The sequence below is a fragment of the Malaclemys terrapin genome, chromosome 13 (genome assembly GCF_027887155.1).
Source record: "Malaclemys terrapin pileata isolate rMalTer1 chromosome 13, rMalTer1.hap1, whole genome shotgun sequence".
NCBI lineage: Eukaryota > Metazoa > Chordata > Testudines > Emydidae > Malaclemys > Malaclemys terrapin.
The window spans coordinates 38,419,379-38,444,371 of record NC_071517.1 but is presented as its reverse complement, the minus strand read 5'-3'; the positions used below and the strand labels follow the sequence as shown (position 1 = coordinate 38,444,371).

General features: G+C 48.4%; 1 protein-coding gene across 1 annotated transcript in view; it reads right to left on the bottom strand.

The window, feature by feature from the left end:
• Positions 1-15,258, bottom strand: part of LOC128847366 (uncharacterized) — a 32,079-nt gene extending 16,821 nt beyond the window's left edge. Inside the window, exons 1-12 of the mRNA XM_054046755.1 lie at positions 14,816-15,258; positions 12,727-12,822; positions 11,093-11,225; positions 10,781-10,878; positions 10,427-10,449; positions 9,579-9,694; positions 8,341-8,447; positions 7,847-7,973; positions 7,431-7,490; positions 5,563-6,064; positions 3,063-3,113; positions 2,914-2,972 (exon numbers count right to left, since the gene is read on the bottom strand). Coding sequence (XP_053902730.1) covers positions 2,914-2,972; positions 3,063-3,113; positions 5,563-6,064; positions 7,431-7,490; positions 7,847-7,973; positions 8,341-8,447; positions 9,579-9,694; positions 10,427-10,449; positions 10,781-10,878; positions 11,093-11,225; positions 12,727-12,822; positions 14,816-15,226 — 1,783 coding nt within the window. The 5' untranslated portion in view covers positions 15,227-15,258. The remainder of the gene's footprint in view (positions 1-2,913; positions 2,973-3,062; positions 3,114-5,562; positions 6,065-7,430; positions 7,491-7,846; positions 7,974-8,340; positions 8,448-9,578; positions 9,695-10,426; positions 10,450-10,780; positions 10,879-11,092; positions 11,226-12,726; positions 12,823-14,815) is intronic.
• Between the last annotated feature and the right edge of the window lie 9,735 nt (positions 15,259-24,993).

The window sequence follows — 24,993 nt, the reverse complement described above, 5'->3', positions numbered from 1 at the left end:
AGGCATTTCCTTTCTGGGTGCGGATTCCTGTTGTTTGTTTTTTGTTGACTGTAAAGAACCTTTGAAAGAAGTGTGATGAGCAGGGCCCTACCAAATTCTCCACTGTGAAAAACGCTTCACGGAATGTGAAATCTGATCTCCCCCATGCAATCTGTCTATTGTTGGGGAGAGGCAGAGCTGGGGGCACCCCAGCTTGGGGCTCCTACCATGTGCCGGGTGCATGTCCCGGCCCAGTATGGGGAGGGATGGGTCTTTATATTCCCCTGCAGGAGCCGCTTCTGAAGTCGGCTCAGACCCCCCTCTGGGAACCTCTCCCGGCTGCAGGAAGCTCTGGGGCTGCTGGTTCAGAACCCAGCTCTGAAGGCAGTGTACAAGTGAAGGTGGCTGTCAGCCCCTGACCAGGGCAGAGAGGCTGTGGCCCCAGCTGTCAGTCCCCAACCCGGGTGGAAGGCTGCCAGGAACACTCCGCCCCCCCCCCACCTCCCCAATACCCTGCCACCCTGATTTCTGCCCTGCTGCTGGTGATGTTGCTGGTTCTGGCTTTAGAACTGGGTGCCTGGCCAGCAGCCACTGTTCTCCTTGTGTCGCTGGAGCCCATCCACACTAGCAACTCTTGCATCGACACAGAGAGCAGGGCACTGTGGTAACTATCCCACTGTACAACTGGCCGCGGGATGCTTTGAGAAGGATTTGCAATGCCCCATGGGGCAGGTACAGCGTCACATGATGCAAGTTTCTCCATCCCAGTATTCCATGGGCATCCTACTAAGTGTGGGGGGAGAGAGTGTGTGACAGGGAGCATGTGTGTATGAGGCGGGGGGAGACAGTGTGTGTTGGGGGAGGGTGACTGTGTGGACATGCTATCTCTTAAGTTCAGACAGCAGCTGGAAGCAACCTGTCCTGATGCAGGGGGAGGGGAAACCCCGACATCAGCCCCGACCGCCCTTCCTGGCTCTGTGCAGAACAGAGTCTCTCTCTCACATCCACCCCTGCCTGCCTGGCTCTGTGCTCCTATTGTGGGAGGCAGCAGGAGCATTCCACCTTAATGATTTGGGCTTTGTTTCCCAGCTTTGAAAGGGGAGGGGCATATGCCTGCAGGGCTGCTGAGTTCCAAACAATGAGCAGAGCGATCACTGCAGGCCTAGTGGGACACCCCCGGAGGCCAATTACGAGGTGTTTACACTGGCACTTTGGCGATAAAACCTTTGTGCCAGAAGCCTTCTCCGTCCTGTGGAGGTGGTTTTCTTACAACACTGCAACTGAGGCGTTTCATGGCAAAAAGTGACTTTGCAGTGTGTGCACCTCCGCTGTGTCAGCGCCAACAGCTGGCTTTTGGCGGAAAAACTTGGCAGTTTAGACCAGGCCATAATTCGATCTGTAGGTTGCCCCGGCCTCTCCTTATTGCTCTGATTCACAACACCCCTCCATCGGGCTCCTTACAAACGAGGTTAATTATGATGGGCACTTATCAGGTATTCCTGGCTTCGCTTCTCTCCACTCAGGCTGTGTCTCCACTGCCACTTTCAGCGCTAAAACTTTAGTCGTTTGAGGTGTGAAAAAACATCTCCCTGAGTGACAAAAGTTTTAGCGCTGAAAAGCTCCAGTATAGACAGCACGTTATCACTGGGAGCCACGTTCCCGGCAATAAAGCTACCAGCCCTCGTTCAGGGTGGTTATTTTTCATCGCCAGGAGAGTTCTCCCCAGCGATAAAGCGTGACTATACTGCCCACATCACAGCACTGCCACGGCTGGGGGAAGAGGTGGGGCTCAGGAGGCAGGTACAGGGAGTAGGAGTGAAGAAAATGCAGGGATTAGGGGCACAGGAGGGGAGTGCATGGATGGGGTGAAGGGGGCACAGTGCACAGCTTGGGGGGAAGGGAGAGTGGGGAGCACAAGAGGGCACCAGGGGCAATGTGGGAGGGACACTAAATGCAAGCTCACCAGTGTGCCATTTTCCCTAAAGCCGACCCTGACTGGGGAGACCATATTATAAACCCTGCTGCTGTGGGAGTGGGGATTGAGTGGTTCCATTTGATATATATTTTAGTTTTCATTTTTAATAGTTTATTTGATTATCACAGTAATTAAAGCCATTATAATCTGTTGATTGTCGGGCGATGTGCCATAAAATCCAGGTATTCCAGATTGCAAACATCTGTCACACAGTTTGATGGCTGGTGTCACACACGGGCAGGTTTGGAAGGTGAGAAGTAAAGTGACCCAAGTAGCTCTCTCCCGAGCACAGCTGGACAATCCCTGAGGTACATGTTTATATGAAGCACATGGCCCAAGGTGCAGGCTGGAGAGCAACGTACTACAGTAGGGTCCAGGCTACCATCCTAGTCACGTACACAGATATCCCCACTGGTGCTGGATTGACACAGGCAATTTAGGGGGGAAATATCCCATGTGTGCCTTCAAAAATCACAGCTGGGAAATTAAAGGGAAATAGACAAGAAGAATGTTTTATATGTTTCATTGACCTTAAGTAAATGTCAGGCTTAAAAGGAGCAGAGAGGAAACTTTCATCACCAGAACACATGATAAAAACATCCACAAATTGGAAGAAGTGTTGGTCTGAAAGGCACTAAAGTGGAAACACTGTCCATGAACTATGGGGTGGAATTAATGTTACAGTCTCACTTTCAGAAACATTTTATACATCTCCAGCTCCATCTCCCTCTCTCTTTCCCTTTCCTTTCATTTCACCCTGTTTTACCCATTGTTTTCTCTAGCACTGCTTCTCCAGCTGTTTATTTCCGAGTCTCCCTAAGACTATGTCTACACTGCGCACCTTACAATGGCGCGGCTGTGTGGTGAGGTGCGCTGTGTAGCCGCTCTATATTGCCAGGAGAGAGCTCTTCTGGCAACAAAATAAAACCACCTCTAACGAGGGGCGGTAGCATCGTCACCGGCAGCGTGGCTCTCGCCGATGTAGCGCTGTCCACACCAGCTCTTTTTGTCGTTATAACTTTCGTCATTCAAGGGAGTGTTTTTTTACACCCCTGAGTGACAAAAGTTATAATGATGAAAGTGCCAGTGTAGACATGGCCTAACTCACCGTTTCTCAAATGCGGCCACCAAGGGGGTTTCCTGCTGCCACGACAGCTTCCTGGGCGGTGATGAGGGAGGGCAAAAGCATCGGCCTCTCTTCCTCCCTCCCTGATGCTCCTGAATGTGCCACTCTGCACATCTCCGGAGACAGGTGGGGCACAGCGCTGAAGGAGCTAGGTGACTTCTCTACCTTGGGGAGGGGATGGGGGGACTTAGTGGGGGGGGCGGTGGGGAGTTAGGGAGCCTTGCTGCAGACTAGGACTGCAGCCATGGGGCTTCAGGCTCCAATCCCTGGCCATGCGGCAGCAGGCTCCGATCCCTGGCTCTGGCTGCGTGGTGCCGACCCCCAATCCCGCCAGCGGCCGCTGGCCCCAGGTGATGACCTCGTCCGTGTGCTCCGACCCCCAGCCCTAGTCACTGACCCAAAGTGCCGGCCCCAGTTGCCGACCCTGAGCTCCAGCGGCTGCCGGCCCTGGGTGCAAATCCCCAGTTCTGGCCTTGGGCTCCAACGGGTGCAGACTCTGGATGCCAACCCCTAGCCCTGGCCATGCGGCAGCAGGCACAGACCCCAAGTGCCAGACCCAAACCCTGGCGGCAGCCAACTGCCGGCCACGCGCTCCAACCCCCAGCCCTGGCCGCTGACCCCGGGCACGGCTCCTAGATGTTGATCCTGGGTTCCGGTAGGTGCTGGCCATAGGCACCGATCCCCAGCCCCAGGTGCAGATCCCCAGCCCCAGTAATGCAGCAGCGGGCACCAACCCCTGGCTCCGGTGAATGCTGGCCCAGGACACTCACTCCTAGCCCCAGCTGTAAGGCAGCAGGCGCGGACCCCAAACGCCAACCCTGGGTGCCAGCCCCCAGCTCCAGTCACACAGCAGTTGGTGCTGGCCCAGGGCACCGACCTCCAACCCTAGGCTCCGACCCACACCTCTGACCATGTGCTGACAGTAGCGGGGCCCCACCTCCATCGCCCCGGCCTCTGATGCCTCACCCCCCACCCATCCATCCATCCTCCCTGGCCCCCGCTGCTTCACCCCCCACCCACCCATCCATCCATCCAGGTCTTAACTTGCCAGGACTTGCTGGGAAAAGTGATATTAACAAACATACAAATACCACTTTTCACAGCAATAATAGTGACTTTTAAATCTGTAATGGAATGACCAGGGAGATTGAAGTGTTCACTTACTGGCTTTTGTATGTTACCATTCCTGATGTCCGATTTGTGTCCATTCATTCTTTTGCGGAGGGACTGTCCGGTTTGGCCAATGTACATGGCAGAGGGGCCTTGCTGGCACATGATGGCATATATAACATTAGTAGATGTGCAGGTGAATGAGCCCTTGATGGTGTGGCTGATGTGGTTGGGTCCTCTGATGGTGTCGCCACAGTAGATATGGGGACAGAGTAGGCAACAAGGTTTGCTACAGGGATTGGTTCCTGGGTTGGTGTTTCCGCAAAAGAATGAATGGACACAAATCGGACATCAGGAATGGTAACAGATTTAAAAGTCACTATTATTGAACAAAACTTCAGGAACAGACTTCAAAGAGAAACAGCAGAACTAAAATTCATTTGCAAATTTAACACCATTAATCTGGGTTTGAATAGGGACTGGGAGTGGCTGGCTCACTACAGAAGCAGCTTTTCCTCTCCTGGAATTGACACCTCCTCATCTATTATTGGTTTCAGAGTAGCAGCCGTGTTAGTCTGTATCTGCAAAAAGAACAGGAGTACTTGTGGCACCTTAGAGACTAACATCCGAAGAAGTGGGCTGCAGTCCACGAAAGCTTATGCTCTAATAAATTTATTAGTCTCTAAGGTGCCACAAGTACTCCTCATCTATTATTGGGAGTGGACTACATCCACCCTGATTGAATTGGCCCTGTCAACACTGGTTCTCCACTTGCGAAGTAACTCCCTGCTCTCCATGTGTCAGTATATAATGCCTGCATCTGTAACTTTCACTCTATGCATCCGAAGAAGTGAGGTTTTTACCCACGAAAGCTTATGCCCAAATAAATCTGTTAGTCTTTAAGGTACCACCAGACTCCTTGTTGGTTTTGTCCATAGGTATGTCCCTGCATGCCTTGCTGAATCACAAGGTGTATCTGCCTTCTCTCAGTGGGTCAATTGTATAGCTGATGGTCCTTAATGGGCCATCAAGCAGGCTAGGGAGACCTGATGCCAACTTGTCTGGGGTGTCACCCAGAGGCATAGCACAAGTTTGAAATACAGACAATATAGAGCCAACACTTATAACTTTAAATACAAAATTTAAATACAAAATATACAGAGAGCATAATCATAACCAGCAAACTATAACCTTGTCTTAGACACCTTATTTTACCCACTTTATACAGGATTTGGTACCACTACAGGACCTTGGTTGAACCAATGATCTATATGGTCCCAGTTCATGTCAACAACGTCACAAAGGCTAGAGAGGCTGATTTAAGGGTCTGTGGGATATTCCCCCCCACCCACTCCCGGTATCTCAGGGACACAGTCTGAGCCGGGATCCCCCCACCCAGAGCCAGGGTCGGATTCTCACCCCAGAGACAGAGCCCAGCGGGAAAGTGAAGATCGGGGCGTTGTCACCAGCATCGATAAATGTCACCTGCCCCCAGTCACAGTCCAGACAAACCCGGATCCTGCTGGGGGCCCGACTCAGGGGCAGGGGGGTCACAGGGGAGGTGAGAGCCAGGAACTGACCCAGCCACCGCTCCACAGCCCAGATCCCCTCCTCAGGGCTACGGCTGATCTCTCCCTTCCTCCTCACAGACTCTCTGGCCACCCCCACAGCCCAGAATCGCCCATCCCCCACCTCCACCTCCCAGCAATGTCTCCCCGAGGTGAATCCCTCACAGGCCAGCACATAGCGCACAGCGTCAAATCTCTCAGGATTGTTGGGCAGTCGCTGCCGTGTGTCTCCCAGTCTCACACTTTTCTGATCTTCAGACAGGACGAGTTGGGGATGAGCCGTGTCTGGATCCAGAGTCACATTCGCTGGGGAGAGAGAGAATCAGAGCATTAGGGGCAGAGCTCAGCCCTGGGGAAGGCTGGGACCATTTCTCACACTCCCCAGCAGCCGTGTCCTGGCTGGGACAGTCCTGGATCCCAGGGAGCTGCCTCTGTCCTGGGCACCTGAGACTGAGCAGAGATGTCACTGCAGCTCCTCAGTCTTTAGAATGGGACTCACTACATTAGTTTTTCATTTGCTTGCTGAGACTTCAGCTCCCAACTCCCCCTGCTGGGGCTGCTCCATTCCCAGCATCAGAGAGACAGCCGGGAAGGTGTCAGAAGCTTTTAGTGAGGCTGGAGCAGAGGAGGCAGGTACCAGCTTTAAAACGCAGAGGCGACCTCCCTCCCCTAATGCAGCCTCCACTCCCAGATCAAGGAACAGAGAGGAAGGTGCAGCATTGGGGAAGAGCCACTTAAGACCAGAAAGTAGGAGGTGGCATTGGGTGGGGTAACCCCATCCACAGCCCAGAGAGAAGGGAAGGGGCAGCATCAGAGGGAGAGCGTCTCCCCAATCCATGAAAGAGTGAGAAGCTCCAATGGGAGAGCCCAGCCCTGCCCAAAGGAAAAGTAGGATGTTGGAGAAGAGTGATGGGGGAGACCAGAGAGGCCGACTTTGTAATTTTCCGGGGTGGGTGCTTGACCCTCCACTCCGCCCGAGACCCCGCCCCGATTCCACCCCTTCCCCGAAGGCCTCACACCTCTGCCCCACCTCTTCCCACCCCCGCTCCACCCCATCTCATCCCATTCTGCACCCCCCCCCGAGAATGCCCCGCCCTAGCTCAGTCCCCTCCCTGCAGCGCCTCCTGCACACTGTTTAACAGCTGATTGCAGCGGGCGAGAGGCGCTGGGAGGGAGGGGGAAGAGCTCATTGGAAGAGCCACAGGCGGGTGGGAGGTGCTAGAGGAGAGTGGGAGGAGTGGCCGCTGGTGAGTGCTGAGCACTAACTCTTTTTTTCCTGTGGGAGCTTCAGCCCCCGAGCACCCACGAGTCGACGCCTATGGGGGAAACCCCCTCGGCCAGGATATAGGAGAGGGATGTGTCAGTCCTCGGGGGAGAGAGCTCTCTACTCATTCCTCTCAATATAATATTAAAAGTCCTGTCAATGTCTAGGAAAACCCCAGGGTCAGAGTTAAGGGTGTTTGGATGCAGTTCAGGGAGACTGTTTTTGTTCATCAGCATGGGCATGAACTCAGCACCAATGTTAATGTCAGGATTGTTTCTGTGACTTTAGCTTAGGGTCTCCTCACTGTTCAATGTGTTCATTTTTAGGGCTCTGTGTGTCATGGTCGCTGTCGATTTGGTTGGTAACTTTAGCTACAATCTCATGAAGATCTTTTCTCTGGAATCTCACCCTGTCTGTGTGCTCCTACAGGTTCCCCTCTTCTTGTCTCCAGTGCAGACGGCAGAGTGTCTAGAAGGGGAAAGGAGAAAAGAGATGGGATTTCAGGCTTTCATATTTATAGCAACATTCCCACTCTGAACTCCTAGAACTGTGTTTCAGTTATGACAGAGAAACAGACCGAGAGGCACAGAGACAAACTCAGGTATTTAATATAAACTAATCTGAAACTTTATCTTTTCTCTCTCATTCAGGCATCTCACAGAAATGGAAGCCTCACAACCATCCCAGAACATACAGAGATTTAATTTTTCCTCATCATCCCCTCCCATTCTTCAGACTCCACTTGGTTTCTCCCATTCATTTACTGCATTTTGTTGTAATCTAGACCCAGATCATGCAAGACATTGGCATAAAAGTAACTTTACCCACTTGGGTCCCTTTGACACTAACAGGATTTTCAGAGTTTGCTAAATCCTGGCTCTGATTGTGAGCTGTTGGGTCTGTTTGCCTATAGTCTCTACAGAGAGCAGGATGACGGAGACTTCGTCCTCCCTAGGCAGAAATAGGAATAACAATAAAATCATTTTATTCATGTGGACATTGAGGCAGGGGAAGGTTGGCTGAATGGGCCAGATTCACCCCTGTACCGGCAAAAGGAGAGAGGGGAGGGGCCATTTGTGACTCTGCTATTCAGTGGCTGCAGGGGCCAGTGCAGACCTTGGCACAGGCTGAGGAAGTTCTGAAGCAGCCAGAGTTACATCCCGATGACAATGGGCCCCGTGTGTCTTGCCCAGTGTGCAGAGTGTCAGAGGCCCAGCTTGACATTGCCCACGTCCCTCTGACGCTCATCCACCCCCTCCCTCTTCCACCCGCCCTCACCCCTCCCCCCACCCCATTCCCAGCCCTCTCAGGAACCTACCTTGTGCCTGCACCTGCTGTGGAGGAGGCAGAAGAGGCTTCTGTGCTGGAGAAATCCGTCTCCGTAGGGGAGGCGCTTTCTTCTTCCCCACATCCCATGTGCCCAGACTAGCTGCAGTACGGGACCAGAGCACAGTGATAGACTGGGTCCAGCTTTAACAAGTGGCCTTTAATTTACAATCCCATCCTGTAGGCACCTGGGCCCTGCTTCTCAGAGGGGTTGGGCACCTGCAGCTCCACTGACACCACCTGCAGCTGTGGAGGCTGCACAGCTCTGGAGCACCTGCCCTGCAGTTCTCGAGTTGGGAGAGAGAAACTGAGGTGCCCCAAATTAGGCCATTTTTACTAAATATGGGCCTTAATATTGTGACCTTAGGTAAATCATGAATCAATGGGAAACATCCTGACACCTGGTCCCTGCTACATCTGCTCCATTTGTCTGCTTTCCACTAGTTATTATGTCAGTATTGAGAATTGGTACAAGGGTCAGACTGAGATTGTGCATTATACTGACTGACTTTGGCCTGGTTAGCAGTTAGCTTGACATAAGGGTAATGACCTTCTTATTAAGTGATGTGTTCATAAGTTGCTCTGTGGGACAAAGAGATGTTTTGACCACACAATGTGCTTAAAGACACCAGGCACCCAAAATGTAGTGCCAAGGAGCAGTTAGCAAAGTCCGAAAACCCCCAGGCGGAGACAAGGGTCAAAGTGACCTATGCATAATCGGTGGTAATTAGCAAATCAGAAAAGAGAATAATAACATGGAAATTGCTTGGACAGCAAAAGCCCTGAAAATTAAAAAGTTCATGCATGTGTATTGTATGAGCCACATAATATACTTAATAGTCATAAAACTCAAAGAGGATTGGAAAAAACCCTTAAATATATTAGTTGGATGTGTATAATATGTCAGACATTATAAGTGTAATGAGAGCTTCATAGGAGAAATCCACCATGACACACCTATGTCCCAGAAGAAGGCAACTGGCCAGTATGTCTTTCAATATGTCTGTCATTTCTTACTTTCATAGTAATTCCAATTGCAAGGCACGCTTTTGGTACAAACAAAGGTTTCAATTAATGAACCTGAGTGACTTGGACTCCAAGTGTGTGGCATTCTCACCCAACAATTAAAGAGAAGCATAATCTAATTATGAACCAATTGGCCAGAGCCATTCTCCTCCAACAGTCTCAAAGGCTCATCCCAATTTCCCCTCCTAGATCCCTTCTAGGTACCTTTGAACTTCCTCAGAGTCTCCATTAGAGCAACAGTTTTCTGGGAGAAATCACTGAGTCTCTTATCCTGTTTAGGAGAAATCTCCACTGGCTGCTGGAACTTCCCTTTCTCACACCTGGACAGAAACAATGTCACATGGTTATATTTCATTTAGTGACTCATTATAAGTTCTTGCTAGTGAGATGCTGCTCTAATGGGCTTGGAGTTAGAATTCCTCTACTTCTCCCAGCCTCAGAACAGGTGCAGCACAGCCCATGGCAGTGAAACCTTCCCCTCAAAAGTCCCATTAATATTTTTCAATTCTGGCCTGGAGAGATCTGCTCTGGGGATAAAAGGGGAATTGAGGCTCTCTGGCCAATTCACTCCTTGGCCTCCATGCTCTGAGGGACAGGAGGTTCCCATGTGAAGTGCTGTAGAAATCTGACCACTAGGTATTAGACTAAGACATCAACTCTCCCCTCCCCAGTTCATTCCACACAGGGCTCCAAACAGTCCTCAGGTAGGAAAGACTCTTGACCACTGCTGTCCTGGGCTGAATGGTAACCAGGGACCCAGCAGTGACAGGCCCATATTCCATCCCCACAATCCTGAGGAAGTCAGCCCCCAGGGGTGTGACATCTCTGGACAATACTTGACGTCAGTCTTCCCCACTGTATGGGAAATTCCAGAGTCTTCTGTAGAAGGGTGAAAACCTCAGGATTAAGTTTATTGGAGAGATTTGTATCCAACATGTGACATTCCCCACACATTTTGCTGTAGAGCCCTGGGGGGATGTGATGCTAACATCATCTCCAATCTTCTTCCCAGCATTGTGAAGTGTGAGGGGGAGTGAGAGAGAGCCACGTACCTGCTCAGGGTGCTTCTGACATCCTAGAAGAGAGAGAGAGAGAGAGAGAGAGAGAGAGAGAGTATTTCAGTCCCACCTGACACACACTTAACATTCCCAAGAAGGGCTTTTGCAAATATGGGGGAAAGAGGCTCTGCCCTGGCTCCAGGGCCACGTGTTCGCTGAGCTTATGGGGCTTTTCCATCTCTAATATCTCTGTGTCTGTCACTCTGCAATGTACAATAGTAATTCACATGTCAGGAACGCACATGCTGAGTTACACTGGGATCTCTGACTGCTGGAACCCAGTGCTTATAATTTAGCAGCTGTCCTGTCCCTGTGTGGGGATCCTGGATGTTTCTCACTCAGTCTCACCTGCAGGAATTCACTCGCTGGCTTCTGACACTTCCCCTCCATCTCACTGATCAGCTCACTGAGACAGGAAATCTGCTTGGAGAGTTTAGTGGCATTTTAAATAATAATAATAAATAATAATAATGGAGATATCCCATCTCCTAGAACTGGAAGGGACCTTGAAAGGTCATCAAGTCCAGCCCCCTGCCTTCACTAGCAGGACCAAGTACTGATTTTGCCCCACATCCCCAAGTGGCCCCCTCAAGGATTGAACTCACAACCCTGGGTTTAGCAGGCCAATGCTCAAACCACTGAGCTATCCCTCCCCCCCCTCATTCTCTATTTCCTCAATCTCCTCATCCAGCTTCTCCAGCTGGGCCAGCAGGAGTCGCTCTTGTTCCTCCAGGAAGTGCTGCAGTTGCTGAAATTCAGACACAATCTTCTGCCTCTCGGTTTGTGTCTTTCTCTGTAAACAAAAATAGGGAAAGGGCTGGTCAGAGACATGGCTGGAGCCTGGGGTCCTTTCACAGTGCGCTAAGTGTGCAGGAGGGAGAATTTCTTTGCAAATTCTAAATCATCTGACATGAACAATATCCTGTGGTTACTAGAGAGGATTTTCTCACACCTTTCCACGTTCCCATGTCTGACAGGACAGTACGTTGCCGATGGCCTCGGAGACACAGATCGAAAGCCACAGGAGACAGGACTAGAGCTGGGTGACATTTTCTGCACTAAATTTTTTTTCCAGGAAAAATACAGATTTGTCGAGCTTGAAACGTTTTATGAATTCCTGTCAATATAAAGGAATTCCTGTCCATGAAGGTCAATATGTACAGCTTTCCTCTCGGTGTCTTTTTAGGGAAAGGACCCAGAATATTCACAGCTACATACACAGATGATCATGTTGCCCTTTTCTAGGGAGAGAATTTTTGGGCCCTCTATATGGATGTGTGCACAAGTGTACACACTCACACGCAAACCACAAAGTATCCCAGGATCATGAAGCAGCAGACAAAAGTCCACATTCCCAAAGGCCACAAAGCAATCATTCACAAGAGTGACATGTGAAGGAAATAACCTGGAATAATAGAAAAACTGTAACTAAAGAGAAAGTGACTTAAGAAATAAGGAGGATGTGAGCTGTAGTGACAATAAGAAAATCAACATATCTGGACAGCACCCTCAGGCAGACAAGGGGAATGACAGGAATGGAGAAATTGTCAGAGCACAAAGGGACTGTAAACCAGAAGGGGGTGGAGGGATAGAACCCAACACATCACACCCAGGAATACGTGGCTTTATTTAAACTGGAACTCAGAACAGTAAACAAAGATCGCACAGGAGGATTCATCAAGATATAACTAAACATCCTCCAACCTCTGGGCTGACTGAGGCAGAGAACTGTGAAATGAGGAGTGAACGTGTAACAGTGGGGGTTTGTTCTAATGGGTTGGATTTTCTAATTCAAAATTCTGTTATTTCATTCATGTTAATTGTTACCTATGCAGTGAGTTTAATTAAAGTAACAGTAGTTAATATACAGTAGATAAGAATAATAGTTCACAGCAGTTTATGGCCGTGGTTTTCAACCTGTGGTCCGCAGACCCAGACAACGTCAAAGAGATCCGCAAAAGACTTAGACTGAAAACTGATTGAACAGAATTCAGCTACACACAGACAATCCGTTTCCAAAGGAGTCCGCACCTCTATTCAAAATTTGCAAATGCAAAAAGGTTGAAAACCACTCATTTACGGTGTAAGCCTAAGTAGTAATTCCTGCAAAAAAACCTAATTTTGATTTATTTGTGATTATTCCCCACTGAACGGATTTCTGCTTTACCCCCAACTGATTGAGATAAAACAGAATTGGGCCTCTAGATTGCCCCGGCCTCTCCTTATTGCTCTGATTCAGAATGCTCCTCCATCCGGCTCCTTACACATACAGGTTAATAATGGCAGGCACCTACCAGATATTCCTGGCTTCTCTTCTCTCTGCTCACTTTACATCCCAGCAGCTTTTCTCTCTCTTCCCTCAGAGTCTGCAAATGGGCCTGAATCTTTTCCTGAAGAAACAGAAAATGATTTGAGTGGTGTTATTTTTAGTTTTAGGAGTGTGTGTGGGGCGGGGCGGGGGAGGCTTTTCCAACACAAACAAACACTCTACTGATGAGTGGAGAACTCAGTTTATGATATTAAGGAAGTGGAGTCATATTAATAGACACTGGGAGTGTTTTATTTTCAGACTCTTTGAAGTTGTTTGACCTGGTTACTCCATTGATTTACACCAACAGGAAACTGGCATCACATACTTGGACACGGCAAGCGGTATGTGTGTGGGAAGAGTTCGAGGGGGAGGAAGTTGGGGAGAAGAGGGGCACAGCGAGTGGTGGGGACCTACAGAGAGGGGTGGAGTGGAGGTGACGAGCAACTCACCAGGCAGCGGTGGGTGGAGGGGGCCTCGGGGAAGGGGCAGAGCATGGACAGGAAGAGGCGGATCATAGGCGAGGCCACCACGGCCTAAGCATCTTAGCTCCTCCCCTTGCCTATTATACCCGCCGACTATCGGAGATTGGGCCATAGACGCCTCCTAGTGCCTGCTGCCACTCAAGCACCTAAACCATTCCCCAGAGAAAAGTACGAGCATCTAAGTCTGCACCAGAGAAAATGGACAGCTTTGAAATCTGGAATGGTGGCCACCCATGATGACCTAAGTATCGCGATTGCAAGTGTATGCAAACACAAAGCTCTTCATTTGTCCCTCACTCCAACCTCCGGTTGTTTCTTTAGCCACCTGCTGCATATTGTCTTCGTTAGACTCTGCCTGTGAGCTCTTTGCCTGACTTGTCTGTACGGTGCCTGGCACAACGGGGCCCTAATCCCTCATGGGGGACAGAGATGCTACTGTAATAGAAATCAGTACATTCTATTGATTATGAATTATTATTATTGTTATTAATGTCAACATTGAAACTTTATGGGCACTGAAATCTACGGCCAAAATTTCCAAACAGAAATTTTCAGGACTGGGACTCTCTTCCTATGCCCTCAGGAGACATGGAAGAGGGATGATGCTGGTCACAGGCCCTATAACGGGAGAGGGGTCTCTGTCCCACCTGTGATATAGCCAGTTCTCCTCCCCAGGTGGGGAAAATGGGGAGCAGTGACCGGTGGGATAATGTGATTCAACCAGGCTTGGGGTAGGTAAAACAGAGGCCTATGGAGAGCCAGAGGGAGGAGACCTGTGGAGAAGGCAGAGGAGGCCTTGCAGCTTCCTTGTAGTGATAAGGCCAAACTCCAGACTAGAAGTCCTGCGAGTCACTGCTGAGAGAGCACGGGTTATACTGGCCCCAAAAAACCTTTGTGGATTATTTCTGGAAACCTCAGAGGGAAACTGAGGCAGAGCCCCAGGCCAGGAGGGGGCACTCGGAGGCAATGACCCTGCTACATGCCCCATTGCTCTGCTGCCCCCTCCAACTCAGTCTCTGTTTCCTGCATCAGACAAATTTGCTAGGCTCTGCAGGATGGGAGCTCCACTCCAGTCCCCTCCTACGTCTCATGAGGGAGGGTTCAGCGCAGCTCCCGCGGTTCCTGTCTGGGTGAGGAGCTCTGCAGGAAAACAATGAAGGGGATGTGGGCCACGAGGAAAGCCCCAACTACATCCTTCTGCTCCCTCAGCCCCAAGGACAGGAGCAGCACGGACATGGTGTTAATAGCTTTGGGAGGTAGTGGAAGTTGGGAAGGTCAGAGAAGGGGGGTCCTTCACTGCCCAGGACTCCACATATAGGGAGCAGGAGAGGGTGGGGTGCGGGTTACTCACTCCCCCCACACTCCAGCATGTTAGCCTTAGCATATTTATTTAGGGCCACACTTCTCCACCTGCACAAGCTTTCGGAGAATTCCCAGTTGCTGGGAAACCTACTTCGGCCTGAAGTCCCTCGTTCCTCTCCAGTGGAGGCTCATTGAGTGACTGTCTGGGGCTCAGGGAAACCCTAATGCTGTGGGAAAGTGAGTTTCCCAAGGTTCTGGCTATAAAAATAACAGTTGGTCATTTCCTACCTTGAATTCTTCAGCAGCTTCCTCTGCAGGAATGACGGTGTGATCTCTGTGTTGTTTGGATCTGTCACACACCAGGCAGATGGGGATTTCATCCTCTTTGCAGAACAGTTTTAGAGGCTCCTTGTGTTTCTCACACAGTCTCTCTGGTTCCTTCACTGTCTGCAACCTGAGTTCTCTAGCTGCTTCCACAATATTCCTGAGCTGCCTGTTTGGCCTGAGGTTCCTCTGGGGAAAGATCTCTCTGCACTGAGGGCAGGAGACGTCTGTATCGAATCCCTCCCAGCACTGGGTGATGCAGGCTCGGCAGAAACTGTGATCACAGTCTAGAGACACCGGATCTTTAAAATACTCCAGACAGATGGGACAGGTCACTTCATCCTGGAGAGTTTTTGCTGGATTTGCAGCAGCCATGGCTTCTAGTGCAGGAAAGAGACCAGAGAGGAATATAGTTTTATTTCCTTCTTGTCAGAAATGGGCTGATTGAATTTGGCACAGTCATTAGGCATTTCTTGTCAGGGTGCGGTCTCATGCTGTTTGCTTTTTGTACATTGAAAAGAATCTTTGATTGTAGTGTGATGAGCAGGGCCCTTCCAAATTCACCACTGTAAAAAACGGGTCAAGGAATGTGAAATCTGATCTCCTCCATGAAATCTGGCTATTGTTTGGGAGGGGCAGGGCTGGGGGTGTGACATTATTGACACAAACTGGGACCATATAGATCATTGTTGCAACCAAGGTCCTGTAGTGGCACCAAATCTTGTATAAAGGGGGTAAAATAAGGTGTCTAAGACAAGGTTATGATTTGCTGGTTATGATTGTGCTATCTGTATGCATCTATCATTTTTTTATTTAAAGTTATAAGTATAGGCTCTATAATGTCTATATTTCAAATTTGTGCTATGCTTCTGGGTGTGGAAGCAGAGAAAGAACTGACAGGAAGGGAATTGCAATGCATGACAGTTTGTTAGCAAGAGTCAGGCTAACTGTAACCCTAATAACGCGAGATTTGTAGAAGCGAGGATTGTGAGAGGCGAGTGGGAAAGAACTGTGTGAGAAGTTGTTGCGACCTTGTGTAGATAATATGGAATGTAGACTAAAAGTCTACATTAGTGAGAAATACAAGATATCAGAATGACCTATGTATAAACAAAATGCAGCTGTTGCTCATTATTGTCTGTAACAAAAGGTATAAATGCTTGCTGTAATTGTTTACCTGTTGAGAGACCTGCCTAGGAGGGGGAGACTCTGTGTCCTAGTGCACTCTCTCCCTCTATGCAATTGATAGAGAGAGAATAAAGTATCTGACTTGGCTGTACCCAAACAAAAAGCAAGAACTGTGTTTTTCTCCGACAATCTGGGGGCTCATCCGGGATGGCAATGCCCGCAGAGGCACCGGCAGTTGCTGCAGATCGTTCCCCTTCAAACCTCATGGTGCCACAATAGAGGTATGAGACCTTTTGAAATCTCTGTTGGGGTGTCGGAGGAGGACTGTCCGTGGAGCCGTCTGTCCCTGTTGGGCTCACGCCATCCAAACTTATTGACTGTGCAGCAAGATCAGATGCAGAGTGGTTCTGGGGAATTGTTTTGTCGCCCCCAATAAGGTAGTTTTATGCGGGTCTCGGGAACTGTTAGTTTGGCCGCCCCCATATGCATAAGGGAAATGCATTAGGTACGCACCGGTGCTGAGGGGTTTTTACCACCTTAAGAAGGGTTGTTACCACCTCATAGTGTATTGAGTCTGGACATAAGGTATAGATGCATCGTGGTATTTAGAAATAGAGGCCTTGGTGTGTGTGTGTGTGTGTGTGTGTGTGTGTGTGTGTGTGTGTGTGTGTGTGTGTGTGTGTGTGTGTGTGTGTGTGTGTGTGTGTGTGAGAGAGAGAGAGAGAGAGAGAGAGAGAGAGAGAGAGAGAGAGAAACTTACCGGAAGTCGCCCAGAGTATTCTGCGAAGTCGTTTGGCTCGTGACCAGAACTATTCTAATGCAAGCCTGGTAACTAGAGGATCTTTAGAAGATCCGACCCACGGTGGGCTAACTCGGCCTGGCATCGTCCAGCGAGGAAACTACCTGGGTCTAGGAGTGTGTGAACCCATCTTCCCTCCCCTTTCCTCTCTGTGTGAGCCACTGACAGTCTGATCATCTCGCTGGATGCAAAGAGAGTGAGCGGTGCCATCTCTCTGAGACTAGCCGGCGCTCTTTGCTGAAGGGAGGTGTAGGAGGGTCATGGCCATCCTCGTTAGCCTCTCCTGTGTGAGTACCCTGTAGGGAGAGATCCTTAGTTTTTCTGAGCACTAGTGCGGACAGGGCGTTCTCCCTGTGTGTGTGATTGGAAAATGGGTGCGGGACAGTCTAAGCATTCCCTTTCACCCCCAAGGGTACTCCAGCTTATTTCATGTACGTACATTATGGTCCTAAAACCTGCAGGTATTTAGAGAATTGGAATCTTTACACGCATGAAAATCCATCTAAATAATGCCCACTAGAAGATACCTTCAATCTAGATAAGATCATACATCTCAGAGGAGCTTTTAATCACCAAAAAAAAGCCTCTGACACACAATGGGAGCAATTTATCTATTGAGGAAAGGAACGGGTTAATTTGAAATTCAGCTTGGTCCAGAGATAAAGAGAAAGTTGCTCTGCGTTCAAGGTCTCCGACATCGGTGACACCCCAGACAAGTTGGCTTCGGCTCTGCCTACCCTGCTTGATGGCCCATTAAGGACCATCAGCTATACAATTGACCCACTGAGAGAAGGCAGATACACCTTGTGACTCAGCAAGGTATGCAGGGACCTGCCTATGGACAGTACTCTACAGTTTTTCTATGCCATGTGCTGGACAGTGTGTCTTGGGGACAAAACAAGCAGAATCCACATGGCAAAAGACTATAAAAGGCTCCTCCATCTTGTCTTCAGTCCTGCTTCTTGCCTCTGGAGGGACTTTGCTACAAACTGAAGCTCTGAACAAAGGACTGAATGACCCATCCCAGCCGTGGATGTACTCCAGAGACTTGATTTAAACCTGCAGTTTATTCCATCACTTCTACAAGCCTGAACCAAGAACTTTGCCATTACTGTATGGAATTGATTCCATTTAACCAATTCTAGCTCTCAACTATATCTTTTTCCTTTTATGAATAAACCTTTAGATTTTAAGTTTCAGAGTAACAGCCGTGTTAGTCTGTATCCGCAAAAAGAAGAACAGGAGTACTTGTGGCACCTTAGAGACTAACAAATTTATTAGAGCATAAGCTTTCGTGGACTACAGCCCACTTCTTCGGATGCATATAGAATGGAACATATAATGAGATATATATACACACATACAGAGAGCGTAAACAGGTGGGAGTTGTCTTACCAACTCCGAGAGGCCAATTAATTAAGAGAAAAAATCTTCTTTAGATTTTAGATTCTAAAGGACTGGCAACAGTGTTATTTGTGGGTAAGATCTGATTTGTATATTGACCTGAGTCTGGGGCTTGGTCCTTTGGGATCGAGAGAACCTTTTACTGGAGTATTGGTTTTCATAACCTTTCGTCCCCATAATGAGTGGGATTGGTGCTGATACTGGGAAACTGGAGTGTCTACGGGAATTGCTTGTGTGACTTGTGGTTAGCCAGTGGGGTGAGACCAAAGTCCTCTTTGTTTGGCTGGTTTGGTTTGCCTTGGTGTGCAAAGGAACCGCAGCCTTGGGCTGTAACTGCCCTGCTTTAAGCAATTTGTCCTGAATTGGCACTCTCAGTTGGGTCCCACCAAAGGCAGTATCATTACAGGGGGCACCCCAGCTGGGGGCTCCTACCATGCGCCGGGTGCCAGCTGCTAGTCTCGGCCCAGTCTGGGGAGGGATGGGTCTTTCCATTCCGCTGCAGGGGCCACTCCCGAAGCCGGCTCAAACCAACCTCTGGGAACCTCTGCCAGCTGCAAGGAGCTCTGTGGCTGCTGGCTGGGAGCCCAGCTCTGAAGGCAGAGCAGAAGTGAGGGTGACGGTCAGCCCCTGACCAGGGCAGAGAGGCTGCGGCCCCAACTGTGAGTCCCCAGCTGGGGTGGAAGGTTGCCAGGAACTCCCAGACATATGGTAACCCCTCCCCCCATACTCTGCAATAAGGTTTGTGATGCTGTTTGGAATATGTGACACACTTTCTGATATTATTGATACCTATATTGTAAACCTGCAATGAATCTTACCAGATATACCGTGTAAGGTATCAGTGGAAAAGTTACGATTTGCTAATTATGATAATCACGCTTATATGTTTGTGTTGCCTTTGTATCGTGAGTTAGGAATATGTGTGGTTTATCTGTATTTCAAACTTGTGCTGTGTATCTGGGTGACACCCACAGACAGATTGGTATCAGCGCAGCCTACCCTGTTCCATGGCCCATCAAGGGCAATCCACTGTACAATGGATCCATTGAAAGAATCCAGGGGCTACACTCTATGAGTCAGCAAGACATGTAGGGGCATGCCTATGGACAGAACTCTAAGGCTTTTCTATGTGCTTTGAAGCTTGTGTTTGGGACACAGGAAGTACAAGCCACATAGCAAAAATAATATAAAAAGCAGCTGCATCGTCTCCATTTTGTCTTCAATAATCCTGCTTCCGACCTCTGGAGCAACTTCTCTACAAACTGAAGTTCTGAACAAAGGACTGGATGACCTATCCAAGCTGTGGATGTGTTCCAGAGGGACTCTCGAGACAGCAAACTCACCAATACTGCTAAGAACCTGATATACGGACTTTGAACTCTTATGTATGCACCTGATTTCTTTACCATTTAACAACTCTCTCCTTGTTCTTTCCTTTTCTTTTATAATAAACCTTTAGTTTTACAAACTAAAGGATTGGCTGGCAGCCTGATATTTTGGGTAAGATCCAAACTAATACTGACCTGGCAATGTGGCTGACCCTTTGGGGTTCATAAGAACATTTTCTATAGTGAGCAGAGTTTCAAATAACTTCTCACTGTACTGGACCTAGGTGCTGATTGGGAGCCAGAGAGCTGGAATGCAGTAAAGGGGGTTGTGTGCTTTGTTTTTTTCAGCTTCTTGATAACCAATTTGGGGGATCAGGAGCACAGTTTGTGACAGGTTGGTGAGTCTAACTTCAGTGTTATCCACCACTTACAGGAGAATCTGTTCTCCTTTTGCAACCTGCCCTGACCTTGTTTTTTTCACCGTGGGCTACCCCAGGCACTCCGGGTCACAAGATTAAAGTGTTCCCTTTTGGTTATTCAGTTTGAAACAACTTTGTCTCAAAGTTTATTTTACATTACATTAACAGCTATAATATACAATGAAAAAGTCAAAATCAGACTAGAACTGTACAATTTTGTTGAAATGAAACATTTCAGTTCACCCCAAATTATTAATGTGTATTTAGTGTTGCAGGGAGGTTTTTTTTCCCATTCTGATTCAGTACAAAATATAAAAATGGAATTTCTCACAAAAAGGACATTCTGGTTCCTGACCCGCTCCAATGCAAAGCACCAACTCCTTCTACATGTTACTAGACACATCCAGCAACCGAGCCACTGAGGCCTGGTGTACACTGGGTGTGTGTGGGGGGTGAAATCGATCTAAGATACGCAACTTCAGCTACGAGAATAGTGTAGCTGAAGTTGACGTATCTTAGATCGACTTAGAATCACTTACTTCGTGTCCTCGCAGTGCGGGATCGATTGCCACCACTCCCCCATTGACTCCGCTTCCGCCTCTCGCCGTGGGGGAGTTCTGGAGTCGACGGCAGAGTGATCGGGGATCAATTTATTGCATCTACACTAGACGTGATAAATAGATCCCCGATAGATCAATCACTACCCGCCGATCCGGTGGGTAGTGTAGACGTACCCCTAGACAGCAACATCTAAAGACCTGTAACTGAACTTTCGTGCCCACATCTCTAGCTACTCCTTTGCATCTCCTTTAGTGAGACAGCAATGGAATCCTTTCCAGTAACTACACCCAGTCTCAAAAAAGATTTATTGCACTTGGAAAAGGTGCAGAAAAGGGCAACAAAAATGATTAGGGGTATTGAACAGCTTCCATATGAGGAGAGATTAATAAAACCAGGACTTTTCAGCTTGGAAAAGAGATGACGAAGGGGGGATATGATTGAGGTCAATAAAATCATGACTGGTGTGGAGAAAGTAAATAAGAAAGTGTTATTTACTCCTTCTCGTAACAGCATTGTGAAGTGTGAGGGGGAGTGAGAGAGAGCCACCTACCTGCTCAAGGTGCTTCTGACATCCTAGAAGAGAGGAAAAAGAGAGCGAGAGAGAATTTCAGTCCCACCTGATACACACTTTGAATTCCAAAGAAGGGATTTAGCAGATATGGGGAAAAGAGGCCCTGCCCTGGACCCAGGGCCATGGATTCGCTGAGCTAATGGGGTTTTTGCATCTCTAATATCAATGTGTCTGTGAGTCTGCAAAGAATAATAGTCATTCACATTTCAGGAACGCACACACTGAGTTACACTGTGATCTCTGACTGCTGGACTGCCGTGCCCATGATTTAGGAGCTGTCCGGTCCTTATGGTGGGATCTGGAGTATTTCTAACTCACTCTCACCTGCAGAAATTCACTCACTGGCTTCTGATACTTCCCCTCCATATCACTGATCAGCTCACTTAGACAGGAAATCTCCTCCAAGAGTTTAGTGATATTTTTATTCTGTATCTTCACAATCGCCTTCTCCAGCTGGGCCAGCAGGAGTCGCTCTTGTTCCTCCAGGAACCGCCGCAGTTGCTGAAATTCAGACACAATCTTCTGCCTCTCGGTTTGTGTCTTTCTCTGTAACAGAAAAGGAGAGAAAGGGCTGGTCAGGGAAATATATGGTGGCTGGTCCTGTGATAGAGTGCTGAGTGTGCAGGAGGGAGAATTTCTTTGCAGATTCTAAGTCATCTCTGACACTGAACAGTATCCTGTGGTTACTAGAGAGAGGATTTTCTCACACCTTTCCATTTGGCCCCAGAATCTCATAAAGGCACGTTCCCATGTCTGACATGATTCGGATCGTGCGTTATCGATGGCCTCGGAGACACAGATCCAAAGCAGCAGGGGGCAGGATTCAGCACTAGAGCTGGGGGACATTTTCTACAGTAAATATTTTTCCAGAGAAAATTCAGATTTGTCAACACTGAAATGTTTCATGATTTACTGTCATTGTCACCCAGTTGTTTTGTTACAGAAATAAATAAATAATCAAAACATTTTCTTGTTTTAATTTGTTCCATGATTTTAAATTTCAAATGACTTTTTGTTTGAAGATTTCCTTTTTTATATATACTTATATATTTTAAAAGATATGGTCAAAATTGGAACAAAATATTTTGATTTTGTTGAACATGAAACATTTCGTTTGACCAAGAAAAAGTCAAATTTGTGATTTGCTGAAAATTTTATTAAAAAAAATCATTTTTGGTTCAACCAATTTTTTTTTTTAATATTCAGCAAGTGAAAAATATTTGGTATTTGCCCAGCTCTACTCAGAACCACATTGACAAAGGCAGGCGAGAAGACAAAAAACAAATGAAGCTATGACACAAAAAACTGCAGACTCAGGCAGAGAGCTCTGCATTGGAGATATTCAGTTCACATTGGGAAGATTTTTATCACAGCCACAATGGCTGGAAACTAATTCATTAATTGAAATGAAAGCTTAGAATCTGAAGAGGAATATGTTTCCCTTTTCTAGGGAAAGGAGTTTTCAGGCCCTCTGTAGAGATCTGTGTGCGCGCGCACACACACACACACACACACACACACACACACACACACAGTATCCCAGGATCATCAAGCAGCAGACAAAAGTCCACATTCCGCAAGGCCACAAAGCAATCATTCACAAGAGTGAAATGTGAAGGAAATAAGCTGTAATAACAGATAAACTTTAATTAAAGAGAAACTGACATAAGACATAAGCAGGGTGTGAGCTGTAGTTACAATAAGAAAATCGTAAGGACTGTAAAACAACATCTCTGGACAGCACCCTCAGGCATACAAGGGGAATGACAGGAATGGAGAAATTGTCAGAGCGCAAAGGGACTATAAACCAGAAGGGAGCGGAGGGATAGAACCCAACACATCACACCCAGGAATACGTGGCTTTATTTAAGCTGGAACTCAGAACAGTCAAGAAAGATTGTACAGGAGGATTCTTCAAGAGTTAACTAAACGTCCTCCAAACTCTGGGCTCACAGAGGCCAAAAACTGAGAGAGTGCAGAGTGAACGTGTAACACTGGGGGTTTGTTCTAGTGCGTTTGATTTTCTAATTAAAAATTCTGTTAGGTTATATGTATGAATTGTTACCTATAAAGAGAGTGTAATTAAGCGAATAGTAGTTAATATACAGTAGATAAGAATAATAGTTTACGGTAGCGTATGGCAGTGCTTTTCAACCTGTGGTCTGCAGGCCCCTGGGGGTCCATGCACTATGTCTAAGGTGTCCGCAAAAGAAAAACTGACTGAACAGAATTCAATTATACAGACAGACAATTGATTTCCAAAGGGGCCTCTGCGCCTCCATTCAAAATTTCCAGGGGGATCCGCAAATGCAAAAAAGGCTGAAAACCTCCGGTTTATGGTGTAAGCCTAAGTAGTAATTCTGCCAAAACAACTAATTTTGATTTACTTGTGATTATTCCCCACTTACGGAATTTCTGCTTTACCCCCGACTGATTGAGATAAAACCAAGGCTCTGTCTACGCTGCCAAGCTTTAATGAAACCGCTGTTGCATACCCACTCTAGCTCCTTGTGTCGCTGGAGCGCACCCACACTAGCAGCTTTTGCATTGACACAGAGAGCAGGGCACTGTGGTAACTATCTCACCATACAACTGGCCGCAGGATGCTTTGGGAAGGGTTTGCAATGCCTCATGGGGCAGGTACAGTGTCACATGATGCAGGTTTCTTAATCCCATTGTTCCATGGGCATCCTACTAGATTGCCAGCCGCTTTTCAACTGAAGTGTTGGGAGGGGGGAGGAGGAGTGTGTGACAGGGAGCATGTGTGTATGGGGCGGGGGGGGGAGAGAGAGACAGACAGTGTGTGTTGGGGGAGGGTGACTGTGTGGACATGCTATCTCATAAATTCAGACAGCCGCTGGAAGCAACCTGTCCTGATGCAGGGGGAGGGGGAAACCCCGCCATCAACCCCCACCTCCCTCCCTGGCTCTGTGCAGAACAGAGTCTCTCTTTCACATCCACCTCTGCCTGCCTGCCTCTGTGCTCCTATTGTGGGACGCAGCAGGAGCATTCCACCTTAATGATTTGGGCTTTGTTTCCCAGCTTTGAAAGGGGAGAGGCGCAGGCCTGCTGAGTTCCAAACAATGAGCAGAGCGGTCACTGCAGGCCTAGTGGGACACCCCCCGGAGGCCAATTACAAGGTGTTTACACTGGCACTTTGGCGATAAAACCTTTGTGCAAGAAGCCTTCTCCTTCCCGTGGAGGTGGTTTTCTTACAGAGCTGCAACTGAGGTGTTTCGTGGCAAAAAGTGACTTTGCAGTGTGTGCACCTCCGCTATGTCAGCACCAACAGCTGGCTTTTGGCGGAAAAACTTGGCAGTTTAAACCAGGCCATAATTGGGCCTCACGATTGTCCCTGGCTCTCCTTATTGCTCTGATTCACCATGCTCCTCCATTGGGCTCCTTACAAATGCAAGTTAATTATGATGGGTACGTAGCAGGTTCTCTTCTCTCCACTCAGGCTCTGTCTACACTGCCACTTTCAGCACTAAAACTTAAGTCGTTCAGGGGTGTGAAAAAACACACACCCCTGTGTGACAAAAGTTTTAGCACTGCAAAGCGCCAGTATAGACAGTGTTTATCACTAGGCGCCGCGCTCCTGGCAATAAAGCTACCATCCATCATTCGGGGTGGTTATTTTTCATCGCCGGGACAGCTCTCCCCCAGCAATAAAGCGTGACTATACTGCCCACGTCACAGCACTGCCAAGGCAGGGGGCAGGTGTTGGGGCTCAGGAGGGAGGTGCAGGGGGTAGAAGTGAAGGGGGCACAGTACAGGGGTTCAGGGCTCAGGAGGGGCGTGCAGGGGGTAGGAGTGATGGGGTGCAGGGTTTAGGGGCACAGGAGGTGAGTACAGAGGTTGGGGTGAAGGGGTGCAAGGATTACAGGCTCAGGAGGGAGTGCAGGGGTTGAGGAGTGCAGGGAGTAGGTGTG